Raw genomic sequence first — 19,079 nt, 5'->3', positions numbered from 1 at the left:
TGCACCTTGAATTAAATGGAACATTAAATTGAATATTCTGAAGTATGACTGTTTAAGTAAACTTTGCTTTGAAATATTTGAACAGTTTCGGAAGGTGAATGCTAACATTCCACCTAAAGCAATTCAAAACTCTAATATCCAGAAAAATCAGTGAATTTACTGAAAATTTTTTGCTTGTAAATTTTGTGACCAAAGTAATTTGCTGTGAGAACTTTAACTTTCAGAAGTCATGACTAGTACATTTTCCTTCATAAATATAACATTGAACTTAATTATTTTCCCTTCAAGAAGGAAAAACAGAGAGAGAGAACCATGGTAATATACTTAATTTAACTAGATTATCTCAGCTCCAAATCCCCTTGCATATATGCTTGAAGAAACTCAGGTTCACGTAGAAGCCTGGGTACATAAAGGAAATGTTTCCTTCCGGTGTTACCTAACAATAATATTTACTCTGGGGCTGTTGTGACCACACTTGATCCTTGAGAGTCCACACTTCCCCTGGGGTTTTGTGTGGAATGAGCAAATGCTGGTCAGAGGATGTCATGGCCTTGTGAGGAGAAGGGGAGAGGAACCAGGAGCTTTGGCCCGGTGGAAGTGGGTGGGGCTGATGGTCAGTAAAGTGGATTGTTCTCTTTGGAGTGGAGACATATGGGCCCATAGGGGCAATCCAAGGAAGAGCGGCCTTTATTTAGCAAAGTAGAAGATTCTGGATTTTTGATTCAGTTTAACTGGGCGGACTGCTCTTAGGATAAATAGGACCATAAGGTCTGAATACACAACAAATTCTCACTCGTGTTCAACATTCATTTCGAAATTTTATGTGGAAGAATTTTATTCTAAACAGATATTCTTGAAACACAACTTGATTGCCTTGATCCCAAATCACATTTTTTTTTTTTTTTGCTAGAAAGTAAACTATTTTGAACACATGAACAATCTGAAAACATCTGAAACCAATTTCCTTCTGAAGCTATGGATCAAATAATGGCCTTAGAAGACTGTGCTTTGTGATTTATGACCACATGTCGTAGAGATTGCATTGTCACATGTAGTTTCTGATGTTTAGATTTGTGTTTGAGTGTGTTTGGAATACGAGGTCTGATTTGCCTTTTTTGAACAATGTGGATTTCAGTCATCAGCCCACTGAGGTAGCTGAGGTGACTCCTAAGTCCTGTTCTGTGGGGGGGTGGGGGGGCAGAGTGGGGGAGGGAGACGGATAGAGATCCTTCCCCCCCGCCCCCAGCAGGGACACACACCTGGGACTGTGGAAGGGGGCCGGGACTCCTGTGGCTTTTTGTGGCTTGTTTTGATTCTCTGCTTTTTGTTGTAACCGAGCGGAATTTTCTTGTGACTAAGTTAATTGTGTTTGACGGTGTAATTAGGAATAATTATTTAAACAATACAGTGAGGAAGGAAAGAGATCTTTTTTACTTCCTTTCTCGCAGAACACAAATGGGATCCTGGCCATGCTGGATGAGGAGTGCCTGAGACCTGGCACGGTCACCGATGAGACCTTCTTGGAGAAGCTCAACCAAGTCTGCGCCACTCACCAGCACTTTGAGAGCAGGATGAGCAAGAGCTCTAGGTTTCTTAATGACACATCCCTGCCTCACAGCTGTTTCAGAATTCAGCACTATGCTGGCAAGGTACGGGGGAGCTGCGAGCACCCAGTGGGCCTGCAGTCGTCCTTCCCTTGAGGAGGCCATGCCTCAGGTGGCATTTGGACCAGTGCCAACTTGTAAGGATGAGTCGCTGAAATCGTAGGATCAGTAAATTGTTTAATAGAGGTAGAATCTGGATCGTGTTGAGTCAAAATCTTAACTGAGAGCTGAAAGGAAAAGCCAGTGGTCTGAATGAAAGAGCTCAAATGTATTTTAAAAATCGATGTTATTGTTTCCAAGCTCTCTCTTATCCTATAAAAATAGATCTCTCAACATGAATAAAAGGAGACTTGCTAGTAAAAATTAGGAGTCACTAACGACTGACAGTAAGGTTTTAGAAGCACAGATCACTTAGCAAAAACAATGAATTCTTAGATTGAGATTTTGAAACAACAGTGGGGAAAATACCTACTTCTTTAAAAAAACACTTATTGGGATGCCTGGGTGGCTCAGTCGGTTAAGTGTCTGCCTTCGGCTCAGGGGATCGAGTCCCACATCGGGCTCCCTGCTCAGTGGGGAGCCTGCTTCTCCCTCTGCCTCTCCCCCTTCTTGTGCTCTCTCTCTCTCTGACAAATAAATAAATACAGTCTTAAAAAAAAAAAGCACTTACTCATTTGCTTAATATTTGAGGGAATTAATTTTATGCCACCTAAGATCTATAAAGATAATGTTAAAACCAATTTTGACAACAGCTTAATTTTTAGAGTCCTGAAAGAGTATCAGTTGACGTTAATACCTCCTTTCTTTTACATAAGTTTGCAAATTCCAAAGAGGAAAACATTCTTATTTATATATTTAGTAAAAATTAAGTATATGGTACCCAAATTTCTGTTAATTTCAAAAAGTTGAAACTTAGTACTTCTTTTTTTTTTTTTTTTTTTTGCTAGCTTATGTTATTAAAAGCTACTTTTCTGGTCAGTTTCTTTGCCCGCTTAGGAGGTCTGAAAATATCAGTGCTATCTCTATTTTCTCCTACTTTTAAGCAGACTAGAATTGGCACATGTGAACTAAAAAAAAAGAAAGAAAAGGAAAACCTCAAAAATGTGCTCAAACACCAAAAAAGCCTACAATCCTTTGAAAATGTTACGATAGCATTTTTTGGAGTTTATTCTTGCAAATCCTGAAGTGTAATAGAATTTATTTTGAACTCTTCTGTGATTTAGACAGATGGAATTTAAACTTGGAGGCTAATTCGGTATTAGGAGTGTGACTAATGTGCCGGGGGGGGGGGGGGGTTGATGGGGAAAGTAGAGGCTGCATTATAGATAGTCTTGGAATATTTTTAACAGTTGTGTGATGCCCGGGACTGCAGTATGTCAGCTGTTGAGTTTCATGTGCTGCTCATAGGTGCTGTATCAAGTGGAAGGATTTGTTGACAAAAACAATGATCTTCTCTATCGAGACCTGTCCCAAGCCATGTGGAAAGCTGGCCACACCCTCATCAAGTCTCTGTTCCCCGAAGGGAACCCCGCCAAGATCAACCTGAAAAGGCCTCCTACAGCAGGCTCTCAGTTCAAGGCGTCTGTGGCCACACTGATGAAAAACCTCCAGACCAAGAATCCAAACTACATTAGGTATTTCTGGCACATAAAATGCTTTGACAGGTTCATTAGGAAGGTGCTTTCAAGGGAGATCATTTCCCTGTTTGCCTAAATCAGAATATAACCCCCACAGAGGATAACCCAAGTTCTTACCCATCAAATAATGTGGTATCTTGGGTTCGCTTAAAAAATACTCCAGTGCCCCTCCCACCCCTTCAAGCAAGGAATTTAAAAAAGCGGGGGGGATAGATATTTAATGAAATTGCATTGTTCGCACATAGGATTTTTCACTTTTTATATCTTTGTTTCATGACATGTTCAGAAATGTAAGCGTTTTTTCTGGTAAAGGTTTTGCAGAAAACTCTTCTGTTGGATTCATCTTCTTACATTAACTTAGAGCACAGCATTAAAGCAAGTGGGGCTTTAGTTCCAACTTTGGTGTTAGAAAATATGTCTCTTTCTTCCTGAGACTTACAGATTTGGAGAAAGGAATGACTCCCAAAACATTCTTAAATTTTTCAAAGCAACAGAAAGAATTCCTTCAGAAGCATCTGGTCTTTTTTTCCTGTTTCCAGGGCACCTTAGATCTCAAGATTCAGTAAAGCCCAATGAGGATTGGAGTTTTCAATCTGTGTATTTGGTGAAGTAGGTAATGGGGGATGTGTATCTAACAGGTCAGGTTTCGTATAGCGCACACACACTCACACATCCTTTCCATAACTGTCTTTGAAAATGCCATTGTGAGGAACCTAGCGGGAAGAACATTCTGTGTGGTTTGTTTACCTAATATTTATATTGGTAACAAATATAAATAGTCAAAACCCCCTGGTTTGATTGCAATCAGGTTGGAACATATAGCAGGCAAAGATCCTAGTTTCAAAAAAGAAAAAAAGCCCAGGAAACTTTCTGTGGTCAGTTGCTTTTGTTATTCTCAATTAAGTGGACTTTTAAAAAGTTACTATTTAATAATAATTTACATGATGTGATATGCACAGATCCTAGGTGAATAGCTCAGTTATTTTTTCATCGTTGTATTCACTTTGACAACCACCACCCTGGTCAACATAAGGAATATTCTATCACCCCAGAATGTTCCTTCATCTTCCTTCCTTTTTAGTGACTTTATTGTATCTCTAAGAAGTCTTAATAAACTATAAGCTTGTGAATATATTATATTTTTTTCTAGAGTCTTTGTAGTTTCAGATTTCATGTTAAGGTCCATATTTTTCCATATAGATATCCTGTTGCTCTGGCACCATATATTGAAAAGAAAAAAAATCGCTATTTTTTATTCAGTTATCTTGATGCCTTTATTGAAAATCAGTTGAAAACATGTGTAAGTGTTTAGGTCTAAACTCACTAGGCTGTTCCCATTGATCTGGTTGTCTATTTTTAAGCCAAAGGGTGGACATTATTTTTTGTAAATGTAAAAGGAGAAGCATAAAAACACCAAAGTCAAACTAGGTAAGACTTAATTGTTCACATATTATATATGTGTGAATTTATTTAACACTTGTAAGTAGGCAGATATAACCATAAATGTTTAATAGTGTATTAATTAAGATATAGAGATTGCTTCCATAAGATCCAAACATAACAATGGCTTAAACAAGACTCACTTATTCCTTATGTAACTTCTGAGTATAAGGATTTTGGAGCTAATCCAGCATTTTCTTCTATTTTGTGGCTCTGTGGTTCCCAGGGTGTTTCCCTCATCCATATTGTCAAAGATGGCTTTCTACCATGGCTCTATATTCCCAGCCAGCGGTTAGAGAAGAACAAGGGGAGTGCAAGTCCCTTCCTTTTAAGGACACTCAGAAATGCCATATATTAATTCTGTTGTGATCCTGGTGGCCAGACTTTTGATCACATGGCCACACCTACTTGCAAAAGAGGCTGGGAAATGTTCGTTGTTCCTTGGACAGCAAAATGCCCTGTTAAAAAGGAGGGAGATACAGGGCAATAGGGAAACAGTAGTGTTTTTAATAGTTTCAGTGAGTTATATCATACGGTACAGTAAAGTATATGAATCTTAATTGCACAGCTTGTTGAAGTTTTTATATATGTATACACCTGTGCCCATCATCCCCGAAGGTTCCTTTGTGCCCCTTCTCTGTCGATCTGCACCCCTACCTCTCCCCAGAGGTAACAGCAATACTGATTTCTAATCATAGATTTGTTTTTCTTGAACTTCATATAAATGGAATTAAAAAATATATACTCTTTTATGTCAAACTTATTTCAATCAACAGAACGTCAGTGATATTCATCCCTGTTATTATTGTATGTATTAGTATATTCTTTAAGTGCCTTGTATGTATGTCATATTCATTTTTAGGTTTCTGTAAAACAGTTTAAAATAATTTAAAAAGATATGACTAGGTTTCCCAAGGATAATAAATAATTATTGCAAAATAATTATATACTCTACTTTGTAAAACACAGATCTATCCTCAAGAGACAGAGTTTAAAACCTAAAATCTGTGTGATATTTTAGGTGCATCAAACCAAATGATAAAAAAGCAGCACACATCTTCACCGAGGCTCTAGTGTGTCATCAGATCAGGTACCTGGGTCTTTTGGAGAATGTTCGAGTGAGGAGGGCAGGCTACGCCTTCAGGCAGGCCTATGAACCGTGCCTAGAAAGATACAAAATGCTTTGTAAACAAACATGGCCTCATTGGAAAGGACCAGCAAGGTAAGAAATGCATTGATCACATTTAATAATGAAGTTTTAAAGCCTACAAATCCCATGCTATTTTCTTCACCTGCTGTTAGTAAAACAATTCTGTGGCAAGTTGGATGCTTCCTCTGTGTTGGACCCTCTTCCATTAGGGTACCATTTTGTGCCAATCAGTGATTGATTATAGAGGCCTCGATTGTAAGGTCTGAACAGGGCTTATCCACATTTGGAACTTGTATGTCAATAGAATTTTAAAAATATGCTGTGGCAAGTTCGTAGGAGGGGATTTGTAATTGCTAAATATATTTGTGTAGAATCATGAAAGGAGTTAGAGGCATCTCGGATCACTGCTCTTTGCTTTTTGGGTTTTTTTTTTCTGGGGAATTAACCCCAGAGACAGACGGTGAGTGGGGGTGAGGGTCTTACTCTTCGCCTGGGTCTGCACCAACTGAGAAATAGATACAGGAGCAGATAGGACTCAGAGTCAGTGTTATTGCTGGTGAAGCTGGATTGGAGAACATGGTGGAATCCAGGTCCTGCGGCTTTCCGCCCATCTTCGCTGAATTGCACTCAGGCATCTAGTCCCAGACAGAGCGACGGACCCCTGCAGGAGCAGCCCCTGTGAGCTCTCCACATGCAGACAGAACCTGTGTACTGCCAGGGGGCTGCTGCAGAAGAGAAAGCAGGCTTCGGCTGTCCACTGCGCTTTCTTCAGCTCTTGCCTGGCGGAGAAGTTGCCCCTTCTCTACAGGTGGCAGAAGCTCTCCCAACCACCACAGGAAGGCCGCCGTGTCTGTTTTACGGGCCTGTGCAGGCACTAGGGATTTGATTTCACCGTACTGGTATTGCCTCCACATTCTCACTGGACATGGCCTGGAATAGGACACTCACCCTGTATTACAAGGAGATGAACTCCAGACATATGATGTGGCCTCCGATGCCACAGGTCAATACCCAGGCAGTGTGGGATCTGCGTACTGTTTGTTCCCATTGCTAATTGCCACGGTAGAATGGTCAGTATTTACCATAATGCACAGAACATGCCTTCAATCTCTGCTTGGCACCTAGGCCCTAAGTTGGAGGGCTGAAGTTTCGTTAAAGATTGATGTTGAAAGCGGGGTCCAGGATGGAGAAGTCAGAGCCCAGCTCAGGCCTTGCTCCCATCGCATAAGGCCTCTGCTTCATTCCACCCCATTGATCTGGCACTTAGCACTGTCTCTTGGGTTCTGCCCATGCTGTGAGGCATGAGCGCAATATTAAAAATATTTTCAAGAATTAACTGAGCGGGCTCAAAAATAGATGTGAATTTCTTGTATCCCCTCCTGATCCTGGTTGGGGCTTTGTTATGGGTATATTTGATACAAAGATTGCCTCTGTTAATGAAATCAAGATACTGGTTTTAATGCCGTACTTTCCTAGACTACATAGTTCCGAACCCAAATTTACTCTTTCAGCGTTACTGGATTTGGTTTAATTTGTGGAGTTCAGTCTGAAAAATCTTTCACAAAAGACTGCTTACTGAAAGACCAATTGTACTTGGAAATAAAGCTATTTTTTTATGCTGCTAAGAACCTGATACCATGATTGAAGAGAAGATAACCTCTTTTTATAACTCAGAAAACTCACTGTTTTTATTTATTTTTATAGGGCTGGCGTGGAGGTTCTGTTTAATGAATTAGAGATTCCTGTGGAAGAATACTCCTTTGGTAGATCAAAGATATTCATCCGGAACCCGAGAACAGTAAGTAACCAAAATCTTGACACTCTGAACTTACGTTATAATCATATAGGCAAGTCCTTAAAGGATATTTAACTTCATAACATCACCAGAGATGCTGCCAGGAGGCCCACATTCTTGTTTTTTCTGCAGACCTCCAGGAGGATGGGCAAGTAGGAGGGCAGTAGAAGAACGTGGGTTTTTTTTGTTTTGTTTCGTTTTTTTTAAAGATTTTATTTATTTGACAGAGAGAGACACAGCGAGAGAGGGAACACAAGCAGGGGGAGCAGGAGAGGGAGAAGCAGGCTGCCTGCAGAGCAGGGAGCCCGATGCGGGACTTGATCCCAGGACCCCGGGATCATGACCTGAGCCGAAGGCAGTCGCCTAACCAACTGAGCCACCTAGGCGCCCTAACGTGGTTTTTTTAATGAAACATCAAAATCTTTGAACTGATAGATTGTACACCACTTACTAGAGAAACGGTTATTACAGCAATAAAACCTCCCTAATTCATAGGAATTGGGGGTAAATTCAGTCTGTATTGATTATAGCTGAATTATGTAATAATTTTAGGAAAGACAACCCTGTTATTTTAAGGTACGTGAAAGCATTCCTATTGAAAAAATTTTTAAGGTGAAAAGGACACTTAAAATTCTACGTAGGAACTCCAAGGGAACGTTTTTTTGTAAATGAATATAGACTAGGATGAAGTATAATTAACATAGCAGTGTCTTTGGTAATTTGGAGAATTTGGCAAATGTTTGAATTGTTCAAGAGAGAAACATTATCAGAATCCCCCTGCGCTTAGTAGTTGCATTCCCGTGGATAGCGTGAAGGTAAATCTGAGCTTCCAGTTCAGCCCCTCTCTGATTCGTCAAATTCTACATCGCCCTATTGTAAATAGTGGATCTTGTATGAATTCATCAAAATAGGTCTTCTCGTGGGTTGTTATTCCTATCATCTGTAATTAAGATGGTTATGCATTTTTTTTCTCAATGTGGTTGATTCTAACATTGTGAACTTTTTCCTCCTGGAGATGTCTTTCATGCATGTCATAAGGTTTTGGTAGACTTTTGATAAATCCATCTACCCTTTCTTATTAGTTATTCAAACTAGAAGACCTGAGGAAACAGCGTCTTGAGGACTTGGCCACTCTCATTCAGAAGATTTATCGGGGGTGGAAATGCCGTACACACTTCCTGCTAATGAGAAAAAGCCAGATCGTGGTAGCCGCCTGGTATAGGAGATACGCGGTAAGAGCCTCCGACCTTTCTCATCTGTAATAATGAGGCTTATTTGCAAGTATTCGTTATGTAGTTAACTGTGTATGTCATTTTTACATATTCGGTTCCCCCAGCAACTTCATGGAATGAGTGCTCTTGTGGTACCTTTGTTAAAGACAGGGAAACTGAGGCATGAGGCGTCAAGTAACTTGCCCGTGGGCAAACAGCCACTAAGCAGCAGAGATGAGGTTTGCATCCAGGACAACTTTAAAGCTCAAGTTTAGTATGTCACGACACTGCCTTCCCTGATATAGATACATGTAGTGAGAGATTGAAATCTTGAAATTGCTCATCACATTTGAAGAGGCAGTGTCATTTAACTCTCTTCATATCGTAGGGTCAATTTTCCAGAATAATTGGCTGTTCTCTGTGTATTGTAGCAGCGCTGAAAATGGCTTCGTTCCAGAAAACTAATGCCCCATTGTAGTAGAATTCTGGGTTTGGTGCAAGAGTTCAATTTCCTTCAGTCCTCAGATAGCTGGTCTTATTAACTAGGGGAAAAAACTCAAAAATACAGTTTGTTTACTTAATAGACATGGCATTTCTTTTTGGGATTTTCTTTCTCACTTGATTATAGATGTTTCATTGAAGGAGTAACATGTTTGACGGAAGCCCGGAGGTTTGCCTTTAGGCTAGCTTAAACCTGGGCTGTGTTCTCACAAATGAATTTTAGTGATAAAAACACTACTCCCAAGTGCTTTTTCAATCTATGCGTTTGCTCTAGAGAGTGAGTCGGAAGATGAATTGAATTTGCAGTCAGATCTCCTTTAGGGTATTCTGTTTCTCTGCTCTAGAAACATCTTACTAGGAGACGGTGTGTAACCAGGACATAGTGTTGCTGACCTAGTCTCATGTCATGTGTTTTAGCGTAATACGTCCAAGTTTGAGAAATTAAGGACATACTTAAATGATTAAGCCAAAGAAAAAAAACTGCTTGATCTTTAAGAGAGTACCTTTACAATTGCCTCCTCTAGTCGAAAGGGTACAACCAGTAGTATGGGTGTGGACGTATGGACCTGTCCAGTCACGATGATGGTTGTATTCCTATGTAATCTGCAAAGGCGCAGAGGACGGTTGTCAGCAACCTGGCTGTGGTGGATTCTCTTCCGTGCACACAGCAATGGCACTTGGCATTTCTGCAGATTCATAATGCTCTATTTTGTATTCGCCTGAGAAAGGGGGGACTGAGAAATCACCAGTCCTCAGGGGCCCTTTTCATCATTTATTTTTGAGATCATTAAGAAAATCCACGTTTGGGAGTGTAGTGAATTCATCTACCTTGAATCCTACGAATGCTTTTGCCAACACCTACTCTTCCAGGCTCTGGGGAGAGCACCATGAACAAAACAACCTAATTCCCTGACCTCCTAGAGTTTATATCTAGTAAGGGACAATATGGGTGTAAGCAAGTGAATAATCGGAACAATTACAGATCGTAGTCAGTGCTAGGAAGGAAACCAAGAGTACTGAGATAAAGGATAGTGGAGAATTAGGATGTAAATATAAGATACAAATTTAGATAGCAAGGTCAAGAAGACCTCTGGAAGGCGGCATTTCATCAGAAGTCTGCGAAGAAACAGGGCAATGAACCAGGAAAAGCAGGTACCATCTGTGGCCTTTCCTCCCTGTGTCTCCAGACGAATAAAAGAGCCACCATGTAATGTACCATTAAATCATGATGGGGAGAGTGACGATGAATACTGATTTGGAGAATAGAAACAAATAATAGCCTAACTTTCAGAGAAAGTATTAATTTTGCCCTAGTGTTAAATCTGCTTCAGAAGTTGAGCTAAACACCTCAACCAGTTAACTACGTGTTATCCACGCCAGGGATTAAACTCAGTATTTTTCCTCAATCAGATAACTCCCAACACTTTCTCCATGCCTGTTTTCAGTTGCTGATTATTTTAAAATCCATATTCTGTCCTTTTTAATGGCTCTATGAGATGAATTTTCAAGTGAGATAGAGTTCTTTTCAAGCCATTTAGGAGTTTCAGAAGAGAACAGTGAGGTACCAAATGGATGTCAGAAGTGATGGTCAGAGACGGTGGGTGTAGTTTGTTGTACAGCACGGAATATTCTTCTGTGAGGAATCTGGGGGCGGGGAGGGGTTTGCAGCTCCTCATTTGACAGATGAGGAGATGGAGACCCAGAGAAGGTAGTGACTTGTCCAAGGTCTTTGTCTCTGGTGTTCTCTTGCTTTGCTGCTCATGTGTTGATCACATCACCGTGTTTCCTCTGAGCTTCCAAAATACAACCTAGGGTGCCAAAAGGCATGTCTGCCCCCCCAGTAAAGGGAGCTGAGCAATCTAGCATTTCCAAAGTGAAAGAAGCACAACATGACTTCAGTACATTGAAAAGCTGAAATTTCACCCCAGATGCACATGTGCCAGGGAATATTCCACATTAAATACAGTAAGAGCTCACGTTTCTAGGGGTAGGATTCCAATCGCCTCCACTCTCTGAGGCATCAGCCCTAGAACTAAAAAGGGCCTCCGGGCATTGAGCTTGCTGTGCCAACATTTGGCCTGGGGCCTCCTTCTTGGAGGCTCACTGGGTTTGCTTTAACCTTCCCCACCCGGAGGCGACCTTGGCTGTATCTGAACCTACTTGGTGCTCACTCGACTCTCCCAAGATGCTGTTTCTGTTTCACATCGCCGACTGGTGTCCACTGCAAGTCCTTGGGTGCAGGAGTGGGGTTGGATTCACGTTTATATCCCCACAGTTCTATTAAAGTGATGATCATTGAATTATATTTAGCATCCTTAAAGCATTCTCTGGATTAACTGTAATAATTTTGGATCGTTTGATATTTTGATTTCTTTACATATTGGTTCCCAGAAGGAATATGGGAGATGAAGGGTTAATTGCAAGGGTTAATTGCTCACTAAGTGAGCAAGTCCTCTTTCTCAATCCTTGCAGTGTGTGTGTTACAGATGTGTAAATAGAACCACTAATATCTTTCCCTTTCGTCCTACAGCAACAAAAGAGGTATCAGCAGATCAAGAGTTCTGCCTTGGTAATTCAGTCTTATATCCGGGGTTGGAAGGTAAGTTTGAAAGAAGTGAGCCTTATTTATTTGGGGTTTTCAGGTTCTTCACAAAGGATGATGTCTTTAAGGTCACCCTGCAGGGGAGAGCTCCTCGTCTCCTGCCTACCCTGTAAACAGTCAGATAGAAAGAATAAATATTATGGGCGACGCTGGGGCCCTTGTGACCATGTCTTGGCTGCATCCTTCCAACCGGCTCTCTTTTCAAGAGCTTTGTTCTCTGAGCAGGAAGTCCTTAAAATAATACCGTACATGATTTCAGTATCCTCTTGCCCCCTGTTTGTCAGGGAAGTGTAGCCCAGAGGGCTGTCTCTCACACTGTTGCCTCTGTACCTGTGTGTCCTGCCGGACCTCAGCACCCCCAGCCTGGCTCCCTTCCGTAACTTCCTGGTGACTGTCTTGTGGGCTGCCCCGTAATGAACAAAACATCCTGAGCTCTGGCCATTCTAGTGGGGATCACAGCGCACCCATCACCGAGTTCCAGGTCCTTCCTACAAGCTTGGTTCGGAGGTCAGCAGACTACAGCCTCTGGACCAAATCAAGCCTATGCCTGTTTTTGTGCAAAGAATGGCTTTTATATTTTTTATTTATTTATTTATTTATTTTTAAAGATTTTATTTATTTATTTATTTGAGAGAGAGAGAGAATGAGAGACAGAGAGCACAAGACGGAGAAGGGTCAGAGGGAGAAGCAGGCTCCCCGCCGAGCAGGGAGCCCGATGCCGGACTCGATCCCGGGACTCCAGGATCATGACCTGAGCCGAAGGCAGTCGCTTAACCGACTGAGCCACCCAGGCGCCCGGCTTTTATATTTTTTAAAGCATTGTTTAAAACAAAAGAAGAACCATCTCATGAGGTGTTAAAAATTATATGGGATACAAATTTTGTGTAAATATATATACAAATATAAAATACATATATAAATATATATACAAATATAATTACAAAGTTCATATAAAGTTTTATTGGTACAAACCTTGCTTATTTATTTACATCTTGCGAGTGGCTGCTTTAGTGCTCTCACATCAGGACTGAGTAGTTGTGATAGAGACGTAAAACCTGGAAAGCCGGAAATACTACCCGTCTGGCCTTCTACAGAAAGGTTATTGACCCCTGCTCCAGGTCGAAGATCCTTCAGGGCCTCTCCTGACCACTTTCCTATTGGGAGATTTTGTGGGGTGAGCTGGGTCCAGAGGGGCTACTCCAAGGTAGTTCCCAGGCCCAGGGCCCCTTCAGAGGGTAGAGCCCTGGGCCGGGAGTCCAGCGGCATCGATTGACTTTCGTCTAGGCCCGTGGGACACTTTGGTCGTTGTCCCACAGCAGATGCCAAAATACAAATCCAAACACATAGAGGAAGTGCAATTACTGCCTGCCAGTTCTTCTTTGACCTCATTACTGGGTCATGGGGCCATGACTCCAGTCTAGAGACTTCAGACATTCAGAGTCCACCTCCAAACCACGCGCTGCCCTGGCCCCCACAAAGTCAGTTCCTGGTGGCTACTGGGAAGGAGCTGCTGGTTTTGGACCAGTGAGATTATTTTAGCAAGTTTTTAAACATCTCTTCTGAATAAAAAGTACAGCTCCGGTTACGTTCTGTATACAACAATAATGAAAGTGATAAAGAGATTTTGGAGGATCATTGGAGACCCTCCGACCACGTTCTGAGAGTGGTTCCTTCCATCCGATGTGCGCCAGCTTCCATTGCTTGTGCTCAGATTTTCCTCCTGTCACACGTGAGGGCACAGGAGGCCGCTACCTCAGTCTGAGTGGCGGCTACACTGTCGTGCTCGACGACGGCCTCATTTACCACCTTCTCCTGGTCCGTTGAGGCCTACTAAGCAAGTTCTCCTTTTTCTCTCTTTAAGCTGTAGATCTTTCACTTGAGAACGGATATGATGACTGTCTCCTCAAGTATTTTTTTTCCCAAATCACTATGGAATTCCATTTTTTTGGTTAACTCTCTATTTTCCTGGGTGATGCTTCCCCTCAGGCCCGGAAGATCCTGCGGGAACTGAAGCACCAAAAGCGATGTGAGGAAGCAGCCACCACCATTGCGGCGTATTGGCGTGGGACCCAGGTAGGCCAGAGACTGCCCCCCAGCCGCCCCCACCCCGGGAAGGCAGTGGGTCGGGAGTAACGTGTGGGGCCACGGACCCTCTCCTTCGGGGGCCAGAAATGTTTCCCTGGCTTAAGCTACTGAGCACGCCTTTAGCTGCCTGTCTCTCCGACATTGTGGTGTGGGGTGGAGGCACACGCTTTCGCGTTCACTGTGTGATGGTGACTGGTGTCTCTCTTCCTCTTTCCCCTTTGGGAACCAGCAGTAACCTTTCTTGCCTTAAACTTTTCTATAACTCCTTTTCAAATGCATCACAGGCGCGAAGGGAACTGAGCCGGCTGAAGGAGGAGGCTAGGAATAAACATGCTATTGCAGTTATTTGGGCTTACTGGCTTGGATCTAAGGTACTTGATTCGCACAACCCGTCCCTCGGTCCCGGAATCCGCCACGATCAGTTTGGATCTTTAGCCTGTCGGGCTGAATGACTCCAGCTAACGGTGGCTCCCACTGGTGCATGTCCTAGCAGCCGGATTTGATAAACCTGGGATGGTAGTGTCAGAGGACCCATTAGGATCCCTAAGCATGTGTAGGCCGAATGTGTAGACTCCCACTTGCTTCTTAATGAGGCACCAGTATAAGTGCTCCTTTTTAAAAAAAAACTCTCAAGTAACGTGCATGTTTAGTTTAGGGTTTTTTTCCCCCTCCCCCTTCCCTCCCTCCAACCCCCCAACATACACTGACAGTTTTCTTGAGGGATTTTTGTTTGGTGGGGGGGCGGGGGGGCATGTTGGGAATGTTAAGGTTTGGGCTTCGGTCGGTCTTCTGCAACATGATGATGATAGGACCACCTTTAATGCATGCCTTAAAACATATTAATCCGTGAATGAAATGTGTTGTAGGCTCCTTGTGGCAGCCATTGATTATTATGAGCAAAATGTGGTATGTGGAAAGAATGATCATTTGTGATTTAACAGAAAGCTGTGTTCATACAAAGCTAGCTATAATTGCCACTGAAGAATCCCAAGAATTTCAGCATCAGCTGTTTGTGTTCAGAAACAAAGGCCTCCTGAAATACTCTCACTAATCCCCAGGCAGAGTCGTGGGCTCTGTGAACATTTCACATACCCCAAGGGACGAGACTTTTAGATGTTTTTGTTACTTAGGAAATCAAAGGTCATCTCTGCTAAAAATGTGTATTCCGGTTAGAAGCATAAATATCAACAGAGTCCTATGTTTTTAAATTTGCCTTGTCAGCATTAGAAGCCCATCTTGTGAGAAAAATGAGAAAAGTCAACATTTGCCTGTATGAAGATCCTAATTTGCCGAAAGCACTCACCAGCGTTGTTCGTTTGTGTTTTTGCTTGAAAAATCTGTGCAGAACAGATTAGTTCCTTTAGTAAGTGGAGGGAAATGTCCTAGCACAGGCAGAGAGACGCTTTGACAATTATCTCTGGGTTTTCCCCGCTGAATGAGCTCATTTCCCAGTCAGTACTACCGGGTAATGAAAAGTCACTGCCTGTTTCATCTTTCACAGTAACATGCCTCAGTTTGACTCTTCCCTAGGATTGATTTTTAAACCTAGAAGTCTTTTCACTTTTTATCGTCAGTGTAGTTCACTGTTGGGGGCCTTGAGCTCACACTGAATTTCGATACGGGCTACTTCTGATTTTCTAATGGGAAAGGATTTTGAGTTTTGTTTTTTTGTTTGAACTTCAGAGAAACAGCCCATATTCCTTCTATTTTCAAACGCTTGTTCGTAAGAGCTGTCTTTTTATAATAATGTCTGAATGAATGAACACAGAAATTCATAGCCCCTTTAGCCCTGTGTACTGGCAGCAGAGGGAAGTCTGCTGAAGGCATCAGCTGCCACTCACAGTTCGAAGGTTTGGATAAGGGAGAGAGAGAGGGAAGTGGAAGAGGGAGAGAGACCACAGAAGGAAGAAGGAAAACAAAGGGAAGTGCGGGCGCAGAGGCGTGCTAACCTCAGGTACCATGCAGATCGCCTTCCCCTGGAACAGAGGCTCAGTGCCCTAAAAAGACAAGGGCCTGCCCCGGCCTTACGCTGATTCTTGGGGTTTAAACGATTGTGCCCGATTGCTCTATCATTCTGAAATCCTTACTCATCAGTTGGCTCTTCTGTTTGGTGGGGTGTCTTTTTCTGGTCATTTGTGCTGTCTGCATTGGGCTGTCTCTTTTATTTACTATCTAAAACATTCTAGGCTCGAAGGGAATTGAAACGCTTGAAGGAGGAGGCTAGGCGTAAGCATGCAGTTGCTGTCATTTGGGCTTACTGGCTTGGACTGAAGGTACTTCCCCACCCCTTCTTTCTGCCCACGGTGAACTCAACGAAGCCTAGCACTTACTAACCCTGAGAAAATGATCGATTATGCTTGCTTATGGTCTGCACAGTCTTTTACGATGTCATCTTGCCTAATTGCGTTCCTTTTTGAGAACAAACCTGTGCACTAATATTTGCTGATTTTATTGTGGTGTATTTCTTTAAACAATCGGTTTAAAGTCATATCACTGTAGCGTGTTTTATCTAATAAGACACTTTGTTATCCAAGTTCTATTCCATGTTATCTTTATGAGGATGAAGTTTGTGTTTTGTTTTTTGTTTTTAATTCATGAGACAGAGTTTTAGTAGACGAGCTTAAAAGCTGACCCACGGTCTACAGTGGCCAGCGTGGGGGATATCAGGCTCTTGGTTCCCCTTGTCTGACTCTTCTGCTCCAGTAATGGGTCCTGGAGCGGAGCTTTCTGCGGAGGGACTGCCATTCTCATGGTTCAGCATAGAACCCAAAGGATTTTGCATAAAAGTACAGATTCAGACAAATAAGCCTGGCAGTGGATCATTCAGATTAGATTCAGATGCCTTTTAATTAAGGGCAGGGTTCATTTCAAAGTGGTGCTTACTCCTTTAGGTAAAATATGACTGAGCCCCCAGAAAACCTTGAGAACAACTTTTAAGCAGTGTAAAGACTGTCTTCCTAGTATTCAATAACTCATCGCCATAGGGTGCCATCCAGATTGTCTTTTGGGGATACTTAGGCCCCCTTTTGATTCTATTCCTCTTTTATTATTTTTGCTGTAATAGTATAACAATTCATCTTCTTCTAAATATTTAAACACCATCCAGGAAACCACTGGCTCTGGATCTAAAGAGCACTAGCAGTATCTGTACATTCTGCTCTTGAATAATCCACATTTTCTCCTAAAAGTTTAGCCTATAAACTCTTAGTAAATTAACCTTTTTGATTATACTGAATATTCATCAAGCAATTTTTAAATTAAGAAGTAACTTAAACAGGAACTTAAGATGTTCTATTTAATTCTGAATAAGTTCTATAACTGCTTTTTTTTAAAGGATTTTATTTCCCATTTTATTCACTTGTTCTAATTTGCGTTCTGATTTTCGTAAAAAGAAGGAACAAAACATCGAGTCAGGATTTTTACTCTGTGTCATGATTTCTACCAGCAACATCACGTTTATCTTTAGTTTTCTGGGTTTAACTGTGTATGGTTTCAGAAATACCTTCATATTAGGGGTATATACTAGCAGCCTATAAATCAAATTCAGTTTGTAGGTGAATTGTAGGTTTTAGCTGGAGGTAACTGGGCTTCCTCTAGACGTAATGCTTTTTTTTCCACCAGTTTCCTTATAAAACAAGTATTTTAATATGTTACCATTATTATTGTTATGAAATAAGGTCAGACTTCTTTGGAGTCCAAGAATGTAATCATTTTGTGCTTTTTTTTAAAGAATGATGTTGATAAGAGCAGTAGTTTTGTCCTTTTAAATGATTAAGTTCTTGTGGAATTGATTACAGAGTTCAGTGGACTCTTTCAGGACTGTCAGAGCCCACGAGGGGAACCCATTCCACGTAGCCAGCATGTTGTCACCAGGCCTTTTCTGTATATAGCTGTGATTCCGGAGAATATTTCAGGAAAAATATTCCTGTGAATATCAAAAAGCATGTTACAGGGTGCCTGGGTGGCTCAGTTGGTTAAGCGACTGCCTTCAGCTCAGGTCATGATCCTGGAGTCCTGGGATCGAGTCCCACATCGGGCTCCCTGCTGAGCAGGGAGTCTGCTTCTCCCTCTGACCTTCCCCCTCTCATGTGCTCTCTCTCTCTCTCTCTCATCCTCGCTCTCTCAAATAAATAAATAAATAAAATCTTTAAAAAAAAAAAACATGTTACAGTGAACTCACAGTGACATTCAACTAAACAGTAGGATTTCCACTGTATTTCTATGGATGTGTTTACATGAAATCTCACTTTACCTTCTCTGCTTTCCTACACTATTAAAATTCCAGGAGCCAATAAATAATTTTCATTTTTCTTCTCCTTGTCCTTTCCAACTTCATTAGTTTGAGATTTGAAATGGTTCTGAATCTAGGAGCTCCTTGGCTAAGAGAAAAAACGATAAGCAGTAACCTAGAATAGGAGCAAAAGGAAAAACTGCCTGTATGATGGATGGGAAACGTTTTAGACCTTAATAATCCACAAGTGTAGAGAATGGGTCTGGTGCTCATCTGCCCCACGGGACCGGGGAGGTCACATGGATGAGGGAAGCAGCAGAGGGCGGGTGGATTAGGAATGGTGGGGCCTCGAGGAGTTTGGAGCATGCCTGTCTCGTAAAGACAGCAACGGCTCCTGTGGCCCACGTAGGCCTCGTTATGTAGGAATGGGGCTCACTGTTGCTAGATCTTAGAAAAATTTCAAGAGAAACATGCAGTCTGAATTCCTATGTGAAGTTTTCTTTCTTTCTTTCTTTCTTTTTTTTTTTAAAGATTTTATTTATTTATTTGAGAGAGAGAGAATGAGAGAGAGCACATGAGAGGGGGGAGGGTCAGAGGGAGAAGCAGACTCCCTGCCGAGCAGGGAGCCCGATGCAGGACTCGATCCAGGGACTCCAGGATCATGACCTGAGCCGAAGGCAGTCGCTCAACCAACTGAGCCACCCAGGCGCCCGTGAAGTTCTTAATTTAAAAATAGGCAAATAAAACATTTTTCTACAAACTGAATTTGGTTAGTAGGTGGCTAGCTTATAAGCCCTAATGTAGAAATATTTTGAACATGGGC

General features: G+C 42.0%; 1 protein-coding gene across 4 annotated transcripts in view; it reads left to right on the top strand.

Moving 5' to 3' along the window:
* MYO1B (myosin IB) overlaps positions 1–19,079 on the top strand; it is a 184,083-nt gene that overhangs the window by 149,196 nt on the left and 15,808 nt on the right. For 2 of the 4 annotated variants that reach the window (XM_035007505.1, XM_035007504.1), the window contains 9 exons: positions 1,449–1,649; positions 3,012–3,238; positions 5,703–5,903; positions 7,536–7,629; positions 8,709–8,858; positions 11,869–11,937; positions 13,927–14,013; positions 14,310–14,396; positions 16,212–16,298. In XM_035007505.1, the coding sequence (XP_034863396.1) occupies positions 1,449–1,649; positions 3,012–3,238; positions 5,703–5,903; positions 7,536–7,629; positions 8,709–8,858; positions 11,869–11,937; positions 13,927–14,013; positions 14,310–14,396; positions 16,212–16,298 (1,203 nt within the window). The remainder of the gene's footprint in view (positions 1–1,448; positions 1,650–3,011; positions 3,239–5,702; positions 5,904–7,535; positions 7,630–8,708; positions 8,859–11,868; positions 11,938–13,926; positions 14,014–14,309; positions 14,397–16,211; positions 16,299–19,079) is intronic. The other 2 variants (XM_035007502.1, XM_035007503.1) reach the window with 2 other exon arrangements.

Source organism: Mirounga leonina, unplaced genomic scaffold, assembly GCF_011800145.1.
Source record: "Mirounga leonina isolate KUSES-001 unplaced genomic scaffold, KU_Mleo_1.0 Mir_151, whole genome shotgun sequence".
Lineage (NCBI taxonomy): Eukaryota > Metazoa > Chordata > Mammalia > Carnivora > Phocidae > Mirounga > Mirounga leonina.
The sequence above is the reverse complement of the archived record's forward strand: the minus strand, read 5'-3'. Positions and strand labels throughout refer to the sequence as shown.